The 19985-nt window shown below is 53.1% G+C and overlaps 1 protein-coding gene across 5 annotated transcripts in view; it reads right to left on the minus strand.

The window, feature by feature from the left end:
• Positions 1-19985, minus strand: part of CGN (cingulin) — a 47403-nt gene that overhangs the window by 11969 nt on the left and 15449 nt on the right. For 4 of the 5 annotated variants that reach the window (XM_069951408.1, XM_069951409.1, XM_069951411.1 and 1 more), the window contains exons 2-16: positions 17879-18993; positions 17712-17794; positions 17559-17628; positions 14974-15072; positions 14735-14883; positions 14156-14294; positions 13656-13868; positions 11255-11403; positions 10139-10280; positions 9845-10057; positions 7561-7773; positions 5869-6075; positions 3186-3443; positions 2916-3086; positions 2678-2839 (exon numbers count right to left, since the gene is read on the minus strand). In XM_069951408.1, the coding sequence (XP_069807509.1) occupies positions 2678-2839; positions 2916-3086; positions 3186-3443; positions 5869-6075; positions 7561-7773; positions 9845-10057; positions 10139-10280; positions 11255-11403; positions 13656-13868; positions 14156-14294; positions 14735-14883; positions 14974-15072; positions 17559-17628; positions 17712-17794; positions 17879-18961 (3351 nt within the window). In that variant the 5' untranslated portion in view covers positions 18962-18993. The remainder of the gene's footprint in view (positions 1-2677; positions 2840-2915; positions 3087-3185; positions 3444-5868; positions 6076-7560; positions 7774-9844; positions 10058-10138; positions 10281-11254; positions 11404-13655; positions 13869-14155; positions 14295-14734; positions 14884-14973; positions 15073-17558; positions 17629-17711; positions 17795-17878; positions 18994-19985) is intronic. The other variant, XM_069951412.1, reaches the window with a different exon arrangement.

Here is a 19985-nt window from a genome sequence, read left to right on the forward strand (position 1 = left end):
ATGGAAGAGAGTATGTGTATTAGTTAACCATTTTATTATAATATGGTAAGTTTTTAGCGCGGCACAACACTATTATTACCTATAGTTCTAAAATATAAGAGGGGCTGGGGCCACGTCCCCCATACAGAGGATGAGGAGGTGGCACAAATATACAGATACCGGGGGTGCAGACTATCCATAAGGTACTATATACTGGGGGTGCAGACTGACTGATCCGTAAGGTACTATATACCGGGGGTACAGACTATCCATAAGGTACTATATACCAGGGGTGCAGACTGACTGATCCATAAGGTACTATATACCGGGGGTGCAGACTGACTGATCCGTAAGGTACTATATACCAGGGGTGCAGACTATCCATAAGGTACTATATACCGGGGGTGCAGACTGACTGATCCATAAGGTACTATATACCAGGGGTGCAGACTATCCATAAGGTACTATATACTGGGGGTGCAGACTATCCATAAGGTACTATATACCAGGGGTGCAGACTGACTGATCCATAAGGTACTATATACTGGGGGTGCAGACTGACTGATCCATAAGGTACTATATACTGGGGGTGCAGACTGACTGATCCATAAGGTACTATATACCAGGGGTGCAGACTATCCATAAGGTACTATATACCGGGGGTGCAGACTGACTGATCCATAAGGTACTATATACCAGGGGTGCAGACTATCCATAAGGTACTATATACTGGGGGTGCAGACTATCCATAAGGTACTATATACCAGGGGTGCAGACTGACTGATCCATAAGGTACTATATACTGGGGGTGCAGACTATCCATAAGGTACTACATACCAGGGGTGCAGACTGACTGATCCATAAGGTACTATATACCAGGGGTGCAGACTATCCTGACTGATCCGTAAGGTACTATATACCGGGGGTGCAGACTATCCTGACTGATCCGTAAGGTACTATATACCGGGGGTGCAGAATATCCATAAGGTACTATATACCTGGGGTGCAGACTGACTGATCCGTAAGGTACTATATACCAGGGGTGCAGACTATCCATAAGTTACTATATACTGGGGGTGCAGACTGACTGATCCATAAGGTACTATATACCGGGGGTGCAGACTGACTGATCCGTAAGGTACTATATACCGGGGGTTCAGACTGACTGATCCATAAGGTACTATATACCAGGGGTGCAGACTATCCATAAGTTACTATATACTGGGGGTGCAGACTGACTGATCCATAAGGTACTATATACCGGGGGTGCAGACTGACTGATCCGTACGGTACTATATACCGGGGGTGCAGACTATCCTGACTGATCCGTAAGGTACTATATACCGGGGGTGCAGAATATCCATAAGGTACTATATACCGGGGGTGCAGAATATCCATAAGGTACTATATACCGGGGGTGCAGAATATCCATAAGGTACTATATACCGGGGGTGCAGACTGACTGATCCGTAAGGTACTATATACCGGGGGTGCAGACTGACTGATCCGTAAGGTACTATATACCGGGGGTGCAGACTGACTGATCCGTAAGGTACTATATACCGGGGGTGCAGACTGACTGATCCGTACGGTACTATATACCGGGGGTGCAGACTATCCTGACTGATCCGTAAGGTACTATATACCGGGGGTGCAGAATATCCATAAGGTACTATATACCGGGGGTGCAGACTATCCTGACTGATCCGTAAGGTACTATATACCGGGGGTGCAGAATATCCATAAGGTACTATATACCGGGGGTGCAGACTGACTGATCCGTAAGGTACTATATACCGGGGGTGCAGACTGACTGATCCGTAAGGTACTATATACCGGGGGTGCAGACTATCCTGACTGATCCGTAAGGTACTATATACCGGGGGTGCAGAATATCCATAAGGTACTATATACCGGGGGTGCAGACTGACTGATCCGTAAGGTACTATATACAGGGGGTGCAGACTGACTGATCCGTAAGGTACTATATACAGGGGGTGCAGACTGACTGATCCGTAAGGTACTATATACCGGGGGTGCAGACTGACTGATCCGTAAGGTACTATATACCGGGGGTTCAGACTGACTGATCCATAAGGTACTATATACCGGGGGTGCAGACTGACTGATCCATAAGGTACTATATACCAGGGGTGCAGACTATCCATAAGTTACTATATACTGGGGGTGCAGACTGACTGATCCGTAAGGTACTATATACCAGGGGTGCAGACTATCCATAAGGTACTATATACCGGGGGTGCAGACTGACTGATCCGTAAGGTACTATATACCGGGGGTGCAGACTGACTGATCCGTAAGGTACTATATACCGGGGGTTCAGACTGACTGATCCGTAAGGTACTATATACCGGGGGTGCAGAGTATCCAAAAGGTACTATATACCGGGGGTGCAGACTGACTGATCCGTAAGGTACTATATACAGGGGGTGCAGACTGACTGATCCGTAAGGTACTATATACCGGGGGTGCAGAATATCCATAAGGTACTATATACCGGGGGTGCAGACTGACTGATCCGTAAGGTACTATATACCAGGGGTGCAGACTGACTGATCCGTAAGGTACTATATACCGGGGGTGCAGACTGACTGATCCGTAAGGTACTATATACCAGGGGTGCAGACTGACTGATCCGTAAGGTACTATATACCGGACACACACAATGTCATCTCACCTCCAGGACCTTTGTCTGCCTGGATCGGTCATCCTGGAGGCGTCTCTTGGAGTCTATATCCTGTTGTATACTCTGCAGCCTCTGACTGACCAGCTCCTTGTCCAGCAGGGCATTCTCCTTCTCTGCCTGACTCTCCTGGAGCGCTTGCTTCAGACGCTGCACCTGGGGGTATACGTTATATCTTACTATGTGTCTATAGTAGAGCGCCCCCTGCTGATGCGCATCCACCACTTCATACCTCTTCCTGCAGCCGGCTGACATTTATCTGCAGTCTCTCCGCTTCCGCTGCTTTCTCCTTTGCTTGTTTCTGTGAGTCGGTCATCTCCTTGCGGGACTTCTCCTTGTATTCCTCTAACTGGCTCTGTAGCATCTGCAGGGAGTCCCGTGACTCGTTGGACATATTGTCCAGCTAAGGAAAAGAGACAGCAGTCAGGGATGAAGAGATGACGGCAGCCAAGGGAGAAGAGACAGCAGCCTCATCTTCCCCTCCCCCCTGGCTAGCCCTCACCTCTCGGGTCAGCTTGTCCATAGCCTTGTCCAGCAGCCTCTTCTGCTCCTCCAGCTCATTCTTGGTCTTCTTGAGCTGGTCCTTCTGCCGGATCTCCTCCTGGTAACATTCCTGAAGCTCCTCGTACTCCAGGGACAGACGCTTTAGGTTCCTCTGCGCCTCATCCAGCCGGCTCTCCAGATCCCGTCTTGTGGAAGCAAACTCCTGGCCCTGGTCTGTGGCTTCTCCCAGAGACTCCTCCATCCTCTGCCGTTCCGCCTGCAGTGGGGAAAGCCGACACTTTACTACTTCTATAGAAGAGTAAATACAGTGGGTACAGGCGTCAGCCGCCCGAGACGGGTACAGGCGTCTGCCGCCCGAGACGGGTACAGGCGTCTGCCGCGCGAGACGGGTACAGGCGTCTGCCGCGCGAGACGGGTACAGGCGTCTGCCGCGCGAGACGGGTACAGGCGTCTGCCGCGCGAGACGGGTACAGGCGTCTGCCGCGCGAGACGGGTACAGGCGTCTGCCGCGCGAGACGGGTACAGGCGTCTGCCGCGCGAGACGGGTACAGGCGTCTGCCGCGCGAGACGGGTACAGGCGTCTGCCGCGCGAGACGGGTACAGGCGTCTGCCGCGCGAGACGGGTACAGGCGTCTGCCGCGCGAGACGGGTACAGGCGTCTGCCGCGCGAGACGGGTACAGGCGTCTGCCGCGCGAGACGGGTACAGGCGTCTGCCGCGCGAGACGGGTACAGGCGTCTGCCGCGCGAGACGGGTACAGGCGTCTGCCGCGCGAGACGGGTACAGGCGTCTGCCGCGCGAGACGGGTACAGGCGTCTGCCGCGCGAGACGGGTACAGGCGTCTGCCGCGCGAGACGGGTACAGGCGTCTGCCGCGCGAGACGGGTACAGGCGTCTGCCGCGCGAGACGGGTACAGGCGTCTGCCGCGCGAGACGGGTACAGGCGTCTGCCGCGCGAGACGGGTACAGGCGTCTGCCGCGCGAGACGGGTACAGGCGTCTGCCGCGCGAGACGGGTACAGGCGTCTGCCGCGCGAGACGGGTACAGGCGTCTGCCGCGCGAGACGGGTACAGGCGTCTGCCGCGCGAGACGGGTACAGGCGTCTGCCGCGCGAGACGGGTACAGGCGTCTGCCGCGCGAGACGGGTACAGGCGTCTGCCGCGCGAGACGGGTACAGGCGTCTGCCGCGCGAGACGGGTACAGGCGTCTGCCGCGCGAGACGGGTACAGGCGTCTGCCGCGCGAGACGGGTACAGGCGTCTGCCGCGCGAGACGGGTACAGGCGTCTGCCGCGCGAGACGGGTACAGGCGTCTGCCGCGCGAGACGGGTACAGGCGTCTGCCGCGCGAGACGGGTACAGGCGTCTGCCGCGCGAGACGGGTACAGGCGTCTGCCGCGCGAGACGGGTACAGGCGTCTGCCGCGCGAGACGGGTACAGGCGTCTGCCGCGCGAGACGGGTACAGGCGTCTGCCGCGCGAGACGGGTACAGGCGTCTGCCGCGCGAGACGGGTACAGGCGTCTGCCGCGCGAGACGGGTACAGGCGTCTGCCGCGCGAGACGGGTACAGGCGTCTGCCGCGCGAGACGGGTACAGGCGTCTGCCGCGCGAGACGGGTACAGGCGTCTGCCGCGCGAGACGGGTACAGGCGTCTGCCGCGCGAGACGGGTACAGGCGTCTGCCGCGCGAGACGGGTACAGGCGTCTGCCGCGCGAGACGGGTACAGGCGTCTGCCGCGCGAGACGGGTACAGGCGTCTGCCGCGCGAGACGGGTACAGGCGTCTGCCGCGCGAGACGGGTACAGGCGTCTGCCGCGCGAGACGGGTACAGGCGTCTGCCGCGCGAGACGGGTACAGGCGTCTGCCGCGCGAGACGGGTACAGGCGTCTGCCGCGCGAGACGGGTACAGGCGTCTGCCGCGCGAGACGGGTACAGGCGTCTGCCGCGCGAGACGGGTACAGGCGTCTGCCGCGCGAGACGGGTACAGGCGTCTGCCGCGCGAGACGGGTACAGGCGTCTGCCGCGCGAGACGGGTACAGGCGTCTGCCGCGCGAGACGGGTACAGGCGTCTGCCGCGCGAGACGGGTACAGGCGTCTGCCGCGCGAGACGGGTACAGGCGTCTGCCGCGCGAGACGGGTACAGGCGTCTGCCGCGCGAGACGGGTACAGGCGTCTGCCGCGCGAGACGGGTACAGGCGTCTGCCGCGCGAGACGGGTACAGGCGTCTGCCGCGCGAGACGGGTACAGGCGTCTGCCGCGCGAGACGGGTACAGGCGTCTGCCGCGCGAGACGGGTACAGGCGTCTGCCGCGCGAGACGGGTACAGGCGTCTGCCGCGCGAGACGGGTACAGGCGTCTGCCGCGCGAGACGGGTACAGGCGTCTGCCGCGCGAGACGGGTACAGGCGTCTGCCGCGCGAGACGGGTACAGGCGTCTGCCGCGCGAGACGGGTACAGGCGTCTGCCGCGCGAGACGGGTACAGGCGTCTGCCGCGCGAGACGGGTACAGGCGTCTGCCGCGCGAGACGGGTACAGGCGTCTGCCGGCGTCACCCGCGCGAGACGGGTACAGGCGTGATGCTGCAGACCATGGATCTCAGCCACCGCTACCCTCATATGACAGAGCTGCTCTACACAGGTGTGACAGACCTCTCTATATAGGTGTTAACCGTTCTTCCCCTCACACTCACTTCCATTCTGCCGATCTTGTCCTTTAGCCGCGTCTCTGCCCTCTGGAGATCATCACAGAATGTCTTCAGCTCCTTCACCTGCGCCTCCAGCCCTAAAATCTTCCTGCGGAGATCATCATTTTCCTCCCGTGTGTCCTGTAAGGTGTTCTCAATCATTTGGCGCATTCGCACCGCATCTGCCTTCTCATCCTCAAGCTTCCTCTGAACCTAAAAGCAAAAGAAAAGTCTAAGAGGAGTCACGTTTTCCACCTCAGGCCCTTCCTTGCCCACTTCCTCACATCTTCCACCCCAGGCCTTCCTCATCCATCTCTTCCTCACATGTTCCACCCCAGGCCCTTCCTCATCCATCTCTTCCCTCACATCTTCTGCCCCAGGCCCTTCCTCATCCATCTCTTCCCTCACATCTTCTGCCCCAGGCCCTTCCTCATCCATCTCTTCCCTCACATCTTCTGCCCCAGGCCCTTCCTCATCCATCTCTTCCCTCACATCTTCTGCTCCAGGCTTTCCTCATCCATCTCTTCGCTCACATCTTCTGCCCCAGGCCCTTCCTCATCCATCTCTTCCCTCCTGTCCTTTGCCCCAGGCCCTTCCTCATCCATCTCTTCCCTCCTGTCCTTTGCCCCAGGCCCTTCCTCATCCATCTCTTCCCTTCTGTCTTTTGCCCCAGGCCTTCCTCATCCATCTCTTCCTCACGTCTATTGCCCCAGGCCTTCCTCATCCATCTCTTCCTCACTTCTATTGCCCCAGGCCTTCCTCATCCATCTCTTCCTCACGTCTTCTGCCCCAGGCCCTTCCTCATCCATCTCTTCCCTCCTGTCCTTTGCCCCAGGCATTCCTCATCTATCTCTTCCTCACGTCTTCCACCCCAGGCCTTCCTCATCCCTCTCTTCCCTCATGTCTTCTACCCCAGGCCCTTCCTCATCCATCTCTTCCCTCCTGTCTTTTGCCCCAGGCCCTTCTTCATCCATCTCTTCCCTCCTGTCCTTTGCCCCAGGCCTTCCTCATCCATCTCTTCCCTCACGTCTTCCACCCCAGGCCTTCATCATCCCTCTCTTCCCTCATGTCTTCTGCCCCAGGCCCTTCCTCATCCATCTCTTCCCTCCTGTCTTTTGCCCCTGCCTTCCTCATCTATCTCTTCCCTCCTGTCTTTTGCCCCAGGCCCTTCTTCATCCATCTCTTCCCTCCTGTCCTTTGCTCCAGGCCTTCCTCATCTATCTCTTCCTCACATGTTCCACCCCAGGCCTTCCTCATCCATCTCTTCCCTCACGTCTTCTGCCCCAGGCCTTTCTCATCCATCTCTTCCCTCACGTCTTCTGCCCCAGGCCCTTCTTCATCCATCTCTTCCCTCCTGTCTTTTGCCCCTGCCTTCCTCATCTATCTCTTCCCTCCTGTCTTTTGCCCCAGGCCCTTCTTCATCCATCTCTTCCCTCCTGTCCTTTGCTCCAGGCCTTCCTCATCTATCTCTTCCTCACATGTTCCACCCCAGGCCTTCCTCATCCATCTCTTCCCTCACGTCTTCTGCCCCAGGCCCTTCCTCATCTATCTCTTCCCTCCTGTCCTTTGCTCCAGGCCTTCCTCCTCCATCTCTCCCTCACGTCTTCTGCCCCAGGCCCTTCCTCATCCATCTCTTTCTCACGTCTTCTGCCCCAGGCCTTCCTCATCCATCTCTTTTCGTCACTGCGTGGTCCTCACCTTCAGGAGCTCCTCATAGTCCCTCTTGCCCTGTTGCAGCTCCCTGTTGAATTGTTCGCGTATCTTCTCTGCCTCTTGGTCGTGACCAGACTTTTTATCTTTCAGCGCCCCCTTCAGGGAGGATAGTTCCCTGTCCCGTTGGTAGACAGTCTCCTCCAGCCGCTGCTTCTCCTGCATCAGAGGCTTCACTTGGTCCTGGACTTTCTGCAGCTCCTGTGAGACACAAAACAGAGGCCCTACCATAAAGACACGATACACAGGCCCCTACCATAGAGACAATACAGAGGCCCCTACCATAGAGACAATACAGAGGCCCCTACCATAGAGACACAATACAGAGGCCCTACCATAAAGACATGATACACAGGCCCCTACCATAGAGACAATACAGAGGCCCCTACCATAGAGACAATACAGAGGCCCCTACCATATAGACACAATACAGAGGCCCCTACCATAAAGACATGATACACAGGCCCCTACCATAGAGACAATACACAGGCCCCTACCATAGAGACACAAAACAGAGGCCCCTACCATATAGACACAATACAGAGGCCCCTACCATATAGACACAATACAGAGGCCCCTACCATAAAGACACAATACAGAGGCCTTACCATATAGACACAATACAGAGGCCCCTACCATAGAGACACAATACAGAGGCCCCTACCATAGAGACAATACAGAGGCCCCTACCATAAAGACATGATACACAGGCCCCTACCATAGAGACAATACAGAGGCCCCTACCATAGAGACACAATACAGAGGCCCCTACCATAGAGACACAATACAGAGGCCCCTACCATATAGACACAATACAGAGGCCCCTACCATAGAGACACAATACAGAGGCCCCTACCATAAAGACACAATACAGAGGCCTTACCATATAGACACAATACAGAGGCCCCTACCATAGAGACACAATACAGAGGCCCCTACCATAGAGACACAATACAGAGGCCCCTACCATAGAGACACAATACAGAGGCCCCTACCATAGAGACACAATACAGAGGCCCCTACCATAGAGACAATACAGAGGCACCTACCATAGAGACACAATACAGAGGCCCCTACCATAGAGACACAAAACAGAGGCCCCTACCATAAAGACACAATACAGAGGCCCCTACCATAGAGATAATACAGAGGCCCCTACCATATAGACACAATACAGAGGCCCCTACCATAGAGACACAATACAGAGGCCCCTACCATAGAGACACAATACAGAGGCCCCTACCATAGAGACACAATACAGAGGCCCCTACCATAGAGACACAATACAGAGGCCCCTACCATAGAGACACAATACAGAGGCCCCTACCATAGAGACACAATACAGAGGCCCCTACCATAGAGACACAATACAGAGGCCCCTACCATAGAGACACAATACAGAGGCCCCTACCATAGAGACACAATACAGAGGCCCCTACCATAGAGACACGATACAGAGGCCCCTACCATAGAGACACAATACAGAGGCCCCTACCATAGAGACACAAAACAGAGGCCCCTACCATAGAGACACAATACAGAGGCCCCTACCATATAGACACACAATACAGAGGCCCCTACCATAGAGACACAATACAGAGGCCCTACCATATAGACACAATACAGAGGCCCCTACCATAAAGACACAATACAGAGGCCCCTACCATAGAGATAATACAGAGGCCCCTACCATATAGACACAATACAGAGGCCCCTACCATAGAGACACAATACAGAGGCCCCTACCATAGAGACACAATACAGAGGCCCCTACCATAGAGACACAATACAGAGGCCCCTACCATAGAGACACAATACAGAGGCCCCTACCATAGAGACACAATACAGAGGCCCCTACCATAGAGACACAATACAGAGGCCCCTACCATAGAGACACAATACAGAGGCCCCTACCATAGAGACATGATACAGAGGCCCCTACCATAGAGACACAATACAGAGGCCCCTACCATAGAGACACAATACAGAGGCCCCTACCATAGAGACACAATACAGAGGCCCTACCATGTGTACATCAGTTTCAGGACCACAATGCCACCTAGTGTACCGCAGTGCCAGGAGCACCATGCCGCCATGTGTACATCAGTGCCAGGAGCACCATGTCGCCTTGTGTACCCCAGTGCCAGAAGTACCATGCCACCTAGTGTACCAAAGTGCCAGGAGCAACATGCCACCTAGTGTACCCCAGTGCCAGGAGCACCATGGCACAGAGGGGCGCACATACCCGGTCAGCGTGTGCACAGCTCCTTACCCTCATGTGCTCCTCATACTCCTTCTTGGCTTGCTGCAGCTCCCGACTGAACTGTTCACGCAGTTGTTCTGAGTCACGGTCGCGTCCAGATACTTCATCCTTCAGCGCCCCCTTAAGGGCAGACAGCTCACGGTCTCGCTGGCGTAGAGACTCTTCCAGCCTTTGCTTCTCCTGCATCAGCTGCCTCACCTGCTCCTGGAGACCCTGCAGCTCCTGTAGGCCAACAGAGAAGGATGAGGAGAACCTGACTAGATGACAGCTGCTCTGTGGCTGCGGTAGAGAAAGATGACAAACCTTCCTGGTGACCTCCACCTCTCCGGAATCCACCGCGTCCTTCTTTACATGTGAAAGCTCAGATTGCACCAGGGAGAAGCGATTCTTCATCTCGTTCAGCTCATCTTCAAACTCTTCTTTCTCCAGCTTCAACTGCAAAACCCTGCACCAAAGAAAATCCTGTGAGACCAGGAGCACAACCTGGTGACTGCCAGGGACCACAGCCTGAGGCCTAGCCAGGCACAAAACACCTACCCAGGGACCAAAATCTCATGGCTACCCAGGACCAAAACCTGATGCCTATCTGGGGACACAATGGCTAACCAGGACCACAACCCGACAACTACCTAGAACCAAAACTTGATGCCTATCCAGGGACACAATGTCTAACCGTGGAGCCCAACCCGACAGCTGCCAGGAACACGGCACCTATCCAGTACCACAAACTGATGGCTGTAATCTGATGACTATCCAGGAACCACTGTCTGGAGCTTATCGGGGATCATAACCTGACATCTATCCAGAGACACAGTGCCTACCCAGGATCATAACCTGATGCTTATCGGGGGACACAACACCTACCCAAGGACCACAAGCTGATACCTATCCAAGACCACAACCCAACGCCTACCAGGACTATAAGCTGATGCCTTTATGGGGACCACCACCTATCCAGGGCCCATAACCTAATGACTATCCAGAGATACAACACCTACCCAAAACAACCAACCTTTCACCTAAATGGGACCACAAGCTGGGATTTATTGAGGACCCATAAGGCATCGCAGACGTGACCGCAGCCATCTCTGCTCATGGGAAGAACTTATGGATGAGTTTCAGAGTAAATGCACGAGACAGACCTGCTGTCACCGATTCCCCACTGAAAACAACGGAGAGAGTAAAATCTACCCCAAACCTGCAGATTGTTACTGCATGTAATCTGTCCTGTGTGCATTCATCCTTACTCTCCATAAACTATATATCCCTTGCTGAGCATCTTCTGCATCTACTCCTGGAAAGTAAAGAGGAACGCTATGCACAAGGGATATAAGGATTCATTAGGCCATAAGCAGCATGGCAGCCATGGATTCCAGACACTACTCTGGGGTCTTACAGCCCTCCCCTCTCTGTACTCACTCCTCCTTTGATTTGCGGAGCTCTTCTTTATTCTTCTGGAACATCTCCTTCCATTGGTTGATCTCTTCGCTACTCTCCTCCACCTCGCGCTGCAGGTTCCTCACAACCTGGTTGATCTTCTGCCGTTCAGATTCCAGACTCAGCTGATCCTGGGCGAACGAAAAAAGGTAACGACAGCTGGGGACACTGGGCAAATAAAGAAAAGAGTACAACCAACAAGGGAGGGATACGGAAAACAGTACAAACAACACAGGACGGATGAGGAAAACAGTACAACCAACACAGGACGGATGAGGAAAACAGTACAACCAACAACGGAGGGATACGGTAAACAGTACAACCAACAACGGAGGGATACGGAAAACAGTACAAACAACACAGGACAGATACAGAAAAGAGTACAACCAACACAGGACGGATGAGGAAAACAGTACAACCAACAACGGAGGGATACGGAAAACAGTACAAACAACACAGGACGGATACGGAAAAGATACAGAAAAGAGTACAACCAACACAGGACAGATACAGAAAAGAGTACAACCAACAAAGGACGGATACGGAAAACAGCACAACCAACACGGGAGGGATACGGTAAACAGTACAACCAACACAGGACAGATACAGAAAAGAGTACAACCAACACAGGACGGATACGGAAAACAGCACAACCAACACGGGAGGGATACGGAACACAGTACAACCAACACAGGTCGTATATACGGAAAACAGTACAACCAACACAGGTCGTATATACGGAAAACAGTACAAACAACACAGGACAGATACAGAAAAGAGTACAACCAACACAGGACGGATACGGAAAACAGTACAACCAACAAGGGAGGGATACGGAAAACAGTACAAACAACACAGGACAGATACAGAAAAGAGTACAACCAACACAGGACAGATGAGGAAAACAGCACAACCAACACAGGACGGATACGGAAAACAGTACAAACAACAAGGGAGGGATACAGAAAACAGTACAACCAACACAGGACGGATACGGAAAACAGTACAACCAACAAGGGACAGATACAGAAAACAGTACAACCAACACAGGACGGATACGTAAAACAGTACAAACAAGGGACAAATACAGAAAAGAGCACAACCAACACAGGACAGATACAGAAAAGAGTACAACCAACAAAGGACGGATACGGAAAACAGCACAACCAACACGGGAGGGATACGGAACACAGTACAACCAACACAGGTCGTATATACGGAAAACAGTACAACCAACACAGGACAGATACAGAAAAGAGTACAACCAACACAGAATGGATACGGAAAACAGTACAACCAACACAGGAGGGATACGGAAAAAAGGACAACCAACACAGGACAGATACATAAAAGAGTACAATCAACACAGGATGGATACGGGAAACAGTACAAACAACAAAGGAAAACAGTGCAATCAACACGGATACAGAAAACAGTAAAACCAACATGGAGGGATACGGAAGACAGTACAACCAACACGGAGGGATATGGAAAACAAAACAACTAACATGGGAGGGATACAGAAAACAGTACAACGAACATAGGACAGATAAGAAAAACAGCACAACCAACATGGGAGGGATACGGAAAACAGTACAACCAACACAGGACGAATACCGAAAACAGCACAACCAACACAGGTCGGATATCCGGAAAACAATACAACCAACACAGGACAGATATAGAAAAAAGTACAACCAACACAGGATGGATACGGAAAACAGTACAATCAACAAAGGACGGATAAGGAAAACAGTACAACCAACACAGGACGAATACCGAAAACAGCACAACCAACACAGGTCGGATATCCGGAAAACAATACAACCAACACAGGACAGATATAGAAAAAAGTACAACCAACACAGGATGGATACGGAAAACAGTACAATCAACAAAGGACGGATAAGGAAAACAGTACAACCAATACGGGAAGCATACGGAAAACTGTACAACCAACACATGAGGGATACGAAAAACAGTACAACCAACACAGGACAGATACGGAAAACAGTACAACTAAAATGGGAGGGATACGGAAAACAGTGCAACTTACATGGGAGGGATACAGAAAACAGTACAACGAACATAGGACAGATACAGAAAACAGTACAACCAACACGGGAGGGATACGGAAAACAGTACAACCAACACGGGTTGGATACAGAAAACAGTACAATGAACATGGGACAAACAACATGCTGAAACAGTTATAGAGGAAAGAGGAATGAGGAATGGTGCTGGATGCAGTATAAGGCTTTAATGGAGATTAATGGAAAGAGGGCGAGGAGTAGACAAGTAGAGAGACCACCGCAGCATAGCCACCCGCAGCACCACAAGCCACACAAAGACCGTCGGCTATATCCCTATCCCTCGCTGGTACCTGGGAAACGTTGTCCATGTTTTTCCTTAGTTGCTGCACGTCATTCTGGTACTGCTGCCTGACGCGCTCCATCTCCTGGTCATGGTTGGCCACCTCATCTTTTAGCGCCCCCTTCAGGGCTGTGAGTTCTCGCTCCTTCTGTCTTAGCAGATCATCCTGCTTGTAGCGTATCTGCAGCACCGCATCCAACTCATCCTGCATTTCTTGCAGCTCCTAAAGGGGCGGAGTGAGTTTGGTGGGAGCTGACATGCGCAGATCGGAATCTCATACAGATGGCACCGATCGACCCGTCCACCCTGGTGAGGATTACACCATTCACGGCCTGGCTTACAATGAAGCCGATCTGCTGGGCGCTGACATCTTATACACTAGGGTATATACAGGGCTTGGTGAGGAGGCACAGGCTCTGTTTTAGCCAGCAATGTAAAACAGGCTCTAATGGCAGCAGCTCAAGCAAGCCAAGGTGTGACCAGGGAAAGGCGAGCAGGAGGAGAGGTTACCTTCAGCAGCGCATGCTTATCCCCACTGGCTCCTGTTAAGCGCACTTGGTTAATCTCTTCCTTGGTATCTTGAAGCTTTCCTTCCAGGGACCGCAGTCTAGTTTCCACCTGTTCTTTGCTCATCCGCACTTCAATCAACCTGAAAACACAGAGCGGGAGTCAACAAAAGGTCATGCTTCTGCAGGTCACGTACAGCGCACCCCTGCAGATACAAAGGCAGTGCTGCACATCCTCAATAAAAACTTCAGAACCCTCTGGTTCAATACAGAATTATAATACTGCGCCATAGCCTATGCAGCTTTATTGCTGTAAATGCACCTTACAGCATCATCTCACCAACAGTACACATGAAGCGCCTACAGGTGGCGCCAGACACGGTATAATACATACTTCTAGCACCAGTTTATGACATAAAATGCAAGGAATATTGACCAGAGTTGAGGTGACCCTATCACAGGAAGCTATAAATGTCTATTCTTCTCTACTTTAGCAGAACCTGAGACGAGTTTATGTAACTAGATGAGATAGATCTGCTCCCCCCCCCAATATTTATATCATCACATGACACTTGGGACTTACTCCTGAGACATGGCGTTCAGCTCATTCTTCTTTTTTTCCAGAAGTTCCTTGAGCTTCTTACATTCCTCTCTCGCCTCTTCCAGCTGGATCTCCAGTCTCTGGGTCGAGGCCTTTGGGCGATCTAGAGAAGCTTCCTGCCTCATTCTTTGCTGAATAATGGCAGATACAAGAGTGTGAGAGAATGGTTCGGTAATGTCTGGATTATATGGAGACACCTGGTGGCAGCAGTCTCCTCTTACCTTCATCTCACTGTCTAGCTGCTGCTGAAGCTCAGACACTCTCCTCTCCAGGTCCTTCTTCTGAGAGACCAATGTTCTGGTGTCCTCTCCCGGGGAAGCCTAAAGAGACATCATACAATGTCACCACCGGCAGCCCAGACATTACAATGTCACCACCGGCAGCCCAGCTACAGGCCAGACATCACAATGTCACCACCAGCTACAGCCCAGACATCACAATGTCCCCACCGCCAGCCCAGCTACAGCCCAGACATCACAATGTCACCACCAGCTACAGCCCAGACATCACAATGTCCCCACCGCCAGCCCAGCTACAGCCCAGACATCACAATGTCACCACCAGCTACAGCCCAGACATCACAATGTCACCACCGGCAGCCCAGACATCACAATGTCCCCACCGCCAGCCCAGCTACAGCCCAGACATCACAATGTCACCACCGGCAGCCCAGACATCACAATGTCACTACCGGCAGCCCAGCTACAGCCCAGACATCACAATGTCACCACCGGCAGCCCAGACATCACAATGTCCCCACCGCCAGCCCAGCTACAGCCCAGACATCACAATGTCACCACCAGCTACAGCCCAGACATTACAATGTCACCACCGGCAGCCCAGCTACAGCCCAGACATCACAATGTCACCACCAGCTACAGCCCAGACATCACAATGTCCCCACCGCCAGCCCAGCTACAGCCCAGACATCACAATGTCACCATCAGCTACAGCCCAGACATCACAATATCACCACCAGCTACAGCCCAGACATCACAATGTCCCCACCGCCAGCCCAGCTACAGCCCAGACATCACAATGTCACCATCAGCTACAGCCCAGACATCACAATATCACCACCAGCTACAGCCCAGACATCACAATGTCCCCACCGCCAGCCCAGCTACAGCCCAGACATCACAATGTCACCACCAGCTACAGCCCAGACATCACAATGTCCCCACCGCCAGCCCAGCTACAGCCCAGACATCACAATGTCACCATCAGCTACAGCCCAGACATCACAATATCACCACCGGCAGCCCAGCTACAGCCCAGACATCACAATATCACCACCGGCAGCCCAGCTACAGCCCAGAAATCACAATATCACCACCGGCAGCCCAGCTACAGCCCAGACATCACAATATCACCACCGGCAGCCCAGCTACAGCCCAGACATCACAATGTCACCACCGGCAGCCCAGCTACAGCCCAGACATCACAATATCACCACCGGCAGCCCAGCTACAGCCCAGACATCACAATGTCACCACCGGCAGCCCAGCTACAGCCCAGACATCACTATGTCACCACCAACAGCCCAGCTACAGCCCAGACATCACAATATCACCACCGGCAGCCCAGCTACAGCCCAGACATCACAATATCACCACCGGCAGCCCAGCTACAGCCCAGACATCACAATGTCACCACCGGCAGCCCAGCTACAGCCCAGACATCACAATGTCACCACCGGCAGCCCAGCTACAGCCCAGACATCACAATGTCACCACCGGCAGCCCAGCTACAGCCCAGACATCAGAATATCACCACCGGCAGCCCAGCTACAGCCCAGACATCACAATATCACCACCGGCAGCCCAGCTACAGCCCAGACATCACTATGTCACCACCGGCAGCCCAGCTACAGCCCAGAAATCACAATAGCACCACCGGCAGCCCAGCTACAGCCCAGACATCACAATGTCACCACCAGCAGCCCAGCTACAGCCCAGACATCACAATAGCACCACCGGCAGCCCAGCTACAGCCCAGACATCACAATAGCACCACCGGCAGCCCAGCTACAGCCCAGACATCACAATATCACCACCGGCAGCCCAGCTACAGCCCAGACATCACAATAGCACCACCAACAGCCCAGCTACAGCCCAGACATCACAATAGCACCACCGGCAGCCCAGCTACAGCCCAGACATCACAATATCACCACCGGCAGCCCAGCTACAGCCCAGACATCACAATAGCACCACCGGCAGCCCAGCTACAGCCCAGACATCACAATGTCACCACCGGCAGCCCAGCTACAGCCCAGACATCACAATGTCACCGCCAGCAGCCCAGCTACAGCCCAGACATCACAATGTCACCACCGGCAGCCCAGCTACAGCCCAGACATCACAATGTCACCACCGGCAGCCCAGCTACAGCCCAGACATCACAATAGCACCACCGGCAGCCCAGCTACAGCCGAGACATCACAATATCACCACCGGCAGCCCAGCTACAGCCCAGACATCACAATAGCACCACCGGCAGCCCAGCTACAGCCCAGACATCACAATGTCACCACCGGCAGCCCAGCTACAGCCCAGACATCACAATAGCACCACCGGCAGCCCAGCTACAGCCCAGACATCACAATGTCACCACCGGCAGCCCAGCTACAGCCCAGACATCAGAATATCACCACCGGCAGCCCAGCTACAGATTGCAGCAGTGAGATGAGGCCTAAGCTACATGCTGCTACGATCGTCCATAGCCAACTTTGTAATCCAAAGGAAGTCAAGTAGAGGGAGCTGAGAAAGTCAAAGGGTTACAGACAGTTCTCTTTCATACATACTTGGAAGGACTGAATCTTTTCGAGGAGGAGGCTGGTCTTCTTCCGTAGAAAGGTGTCACTATCATTAGACCTAAGTAGATAATAAAATGCATTTAACACTTGGACACTTATGACGCAGAGCATGTAGTAAAGATGGTGCTTAGCAGCACTGACCCGTCCCGGAGGATGCTGTAGATCATCTCACGAGTGGGGTCATCTTGCTGTTGGTCCTTCAGTAGGTCCGGAGTACTCTTCAGCTATAAGACGAGAAGAGGAAACAGTCCGTGAGATGCAGGGAGACACAAATGCATAATTACACTGAAAGGACAAGGTCACAATACCTGCAGTTCTGCCTGGACCGTCCTCTGCTGGGACTGAGTCAGTGGCTCCTCCACCGTCTGCGCCAGCCACTCTTTGGTAAGCCTGGTCTTGTTGATGCTGTCTCCCTCCAAGGAAGCTCTATCATACGAGTGGCTGTCTGAGGGGCGACTCTGCCCGCGCTCCTGCCGCATGCTCCTTTCAGAGGTCTGCACTTCTCTGTAGTCTGCCGTGTCCTGGTGAGACTTCCGTCCATCCAGGCTCTGTGATCTCTTACGCTCATCTTTTAGGGCCTGGCTTCTTCTTGCTGTCCTTCCTCTCATTTGAACCTTATTGTCAAATTTATTGATAAGAGAATCCACGGAGGAGAGCGGCTTCGTGTCTATGTCTTCACTTGACAACTTTGGCGAGGACGACATCGATAAGCCGCTCTTTTTCTGTGAAGATGAGAAGGAGGTAGGTTGTTGACTTGTTGCCGGCTTATACTTCCCAGTTGTTACCTCTCCAGTGCCCATCGTCTTTAGGCTTCCGCGGCTGCCAGATGATTGGGAGTATGTGGTGTCAAGGGTGGAGGAACGCTCACTGTAGTGCCCATCATAGCCATAGGAGTCCTCTAATTCAGCATCCATCAGAGAACCATGGGACTGGGACCTCCGGAGCTCCTCCTTGCGTGCCGGCTGTAGGGCCCGGGGCTTGCTGCGTGGTCTAGCATTCTGCTCCTCGTCGGAGGTACTGCTGTACTGAGAACCGGTTTGGGGGTAGGTCCTATTGCCATAGGGGTTTTCTGGCACATCTGACTCTGAACTAATGGAGCGGACTGTCCGGCTTGCCTTGGTGCTGAGTCCCTGGTACTCAGGCGTGGGGTTAGCGGAGGAGTTTCCATAAGTGTTGTTAGTTTTGATCTGAACCCCATATGAAGATTTAGTTTTGTCTCCACTGTTGAGAACCACAAATGGTTGACCATCAATGCCCTGAACGCGGATGGCCACCCCATACGAGTCATGCTTGGACCTTATGCTCCTTGTCTTTGTGTTCGTGTTCTCTTTTAGGTTGTCAATAAAACGGATCTGGACACCCTGGCCCACATGCATTTGTTGGTCGGCCATATCTCCATGAACTCGCCGTTCAATTCACTTGTCTGGGGAAAAAAAAAAAAAAAAAAGTTACAGGACACAATGAGAAGAGGGCAATGACTGCAAGCTACAGCAATACACAGGGCGCCGGCCATCGTGGCATGAGAAAAAAACAAAGGCAAAATACCGGAAATGAACAACCAGCCAAACAAGAAAGGGTGTCTCTGCCTCCAGCAAGATGGCTGCTGGATGTAGGCGGAGCCATGTACAGATACAAACTGGGTGCGCTGCATTTTTCCCATGGCTGTATTTCTATCTCTTGTTATCGGCTATCAGCTGAATTCTCAGGATTCCCACATTGTACTTCAGGTCGATCTATACAGCCATGAGAGACGACACGATAAACCTGTGCGTGCACAATGTCCAAGAACCGCCCTCCATGTTGTCGTCTCTCACCTGACTACACTTCATCTAAGGGCACAGGCTGATGCCACTATGTGGGCACCCCCACGGGACTCCTCCAAGGTGTCTTCTGACGGTGACAAGATGCAGCAAAGTCTTCTAGTCATCAGGACAGTGTTGATGAGTGCTTCACCACGTTCTCCTCCAACATCATAGGACGGCTGGCTGCAGCCATTTCCATATAAATGTACAGTATGGAGGGCTGCGCGGCTGTTGGCAGGAGATAAGATGTGGGATACTTGTGATCTCTGCAGCTGCTGATGGTAATTTACACATGAAGTCGTCTTATCTCCGCGGCTTTTCTCGTCTCGTGCTCTAAAATAAATGACTGCGGCTGAGAATGAGCAGGAATCGCTCGCTGAGCGGAGCCTGCACAAAACCATACAATGGATGCGGAGAGAGGAATCACCACGGACGAGGACCATCAGGCCACCACCTCTACAGCTGAACACATACATCACCCTATATTATAGATTCACTTAAAACCTTCCCCTCCATATGACCCTTGTATAAAAATAACCTCAATGTCCCCGGCTCCGCAATCACCCCCACCCCAACAACCCACTAACTTACACTGGTTCCTACTCCTAGAAAC

This window comes from Dendropsophus ebraccatus, chromosome 13 (genome assembly GCF_027789765.1).
Source record: "Dendropsophus ebraccatus isolate aDenEbr1 chromosome 13, aDenEbr1.pat, whole genome shotgun sequence".
Classification (NCBI taxonomy): domain Eukaryota; kingdom Metazoa; phylum Chordata; class Amphibia; order Anura; family Hylidae; genus Dendropsophus; species Dendropsophus ebraccatus.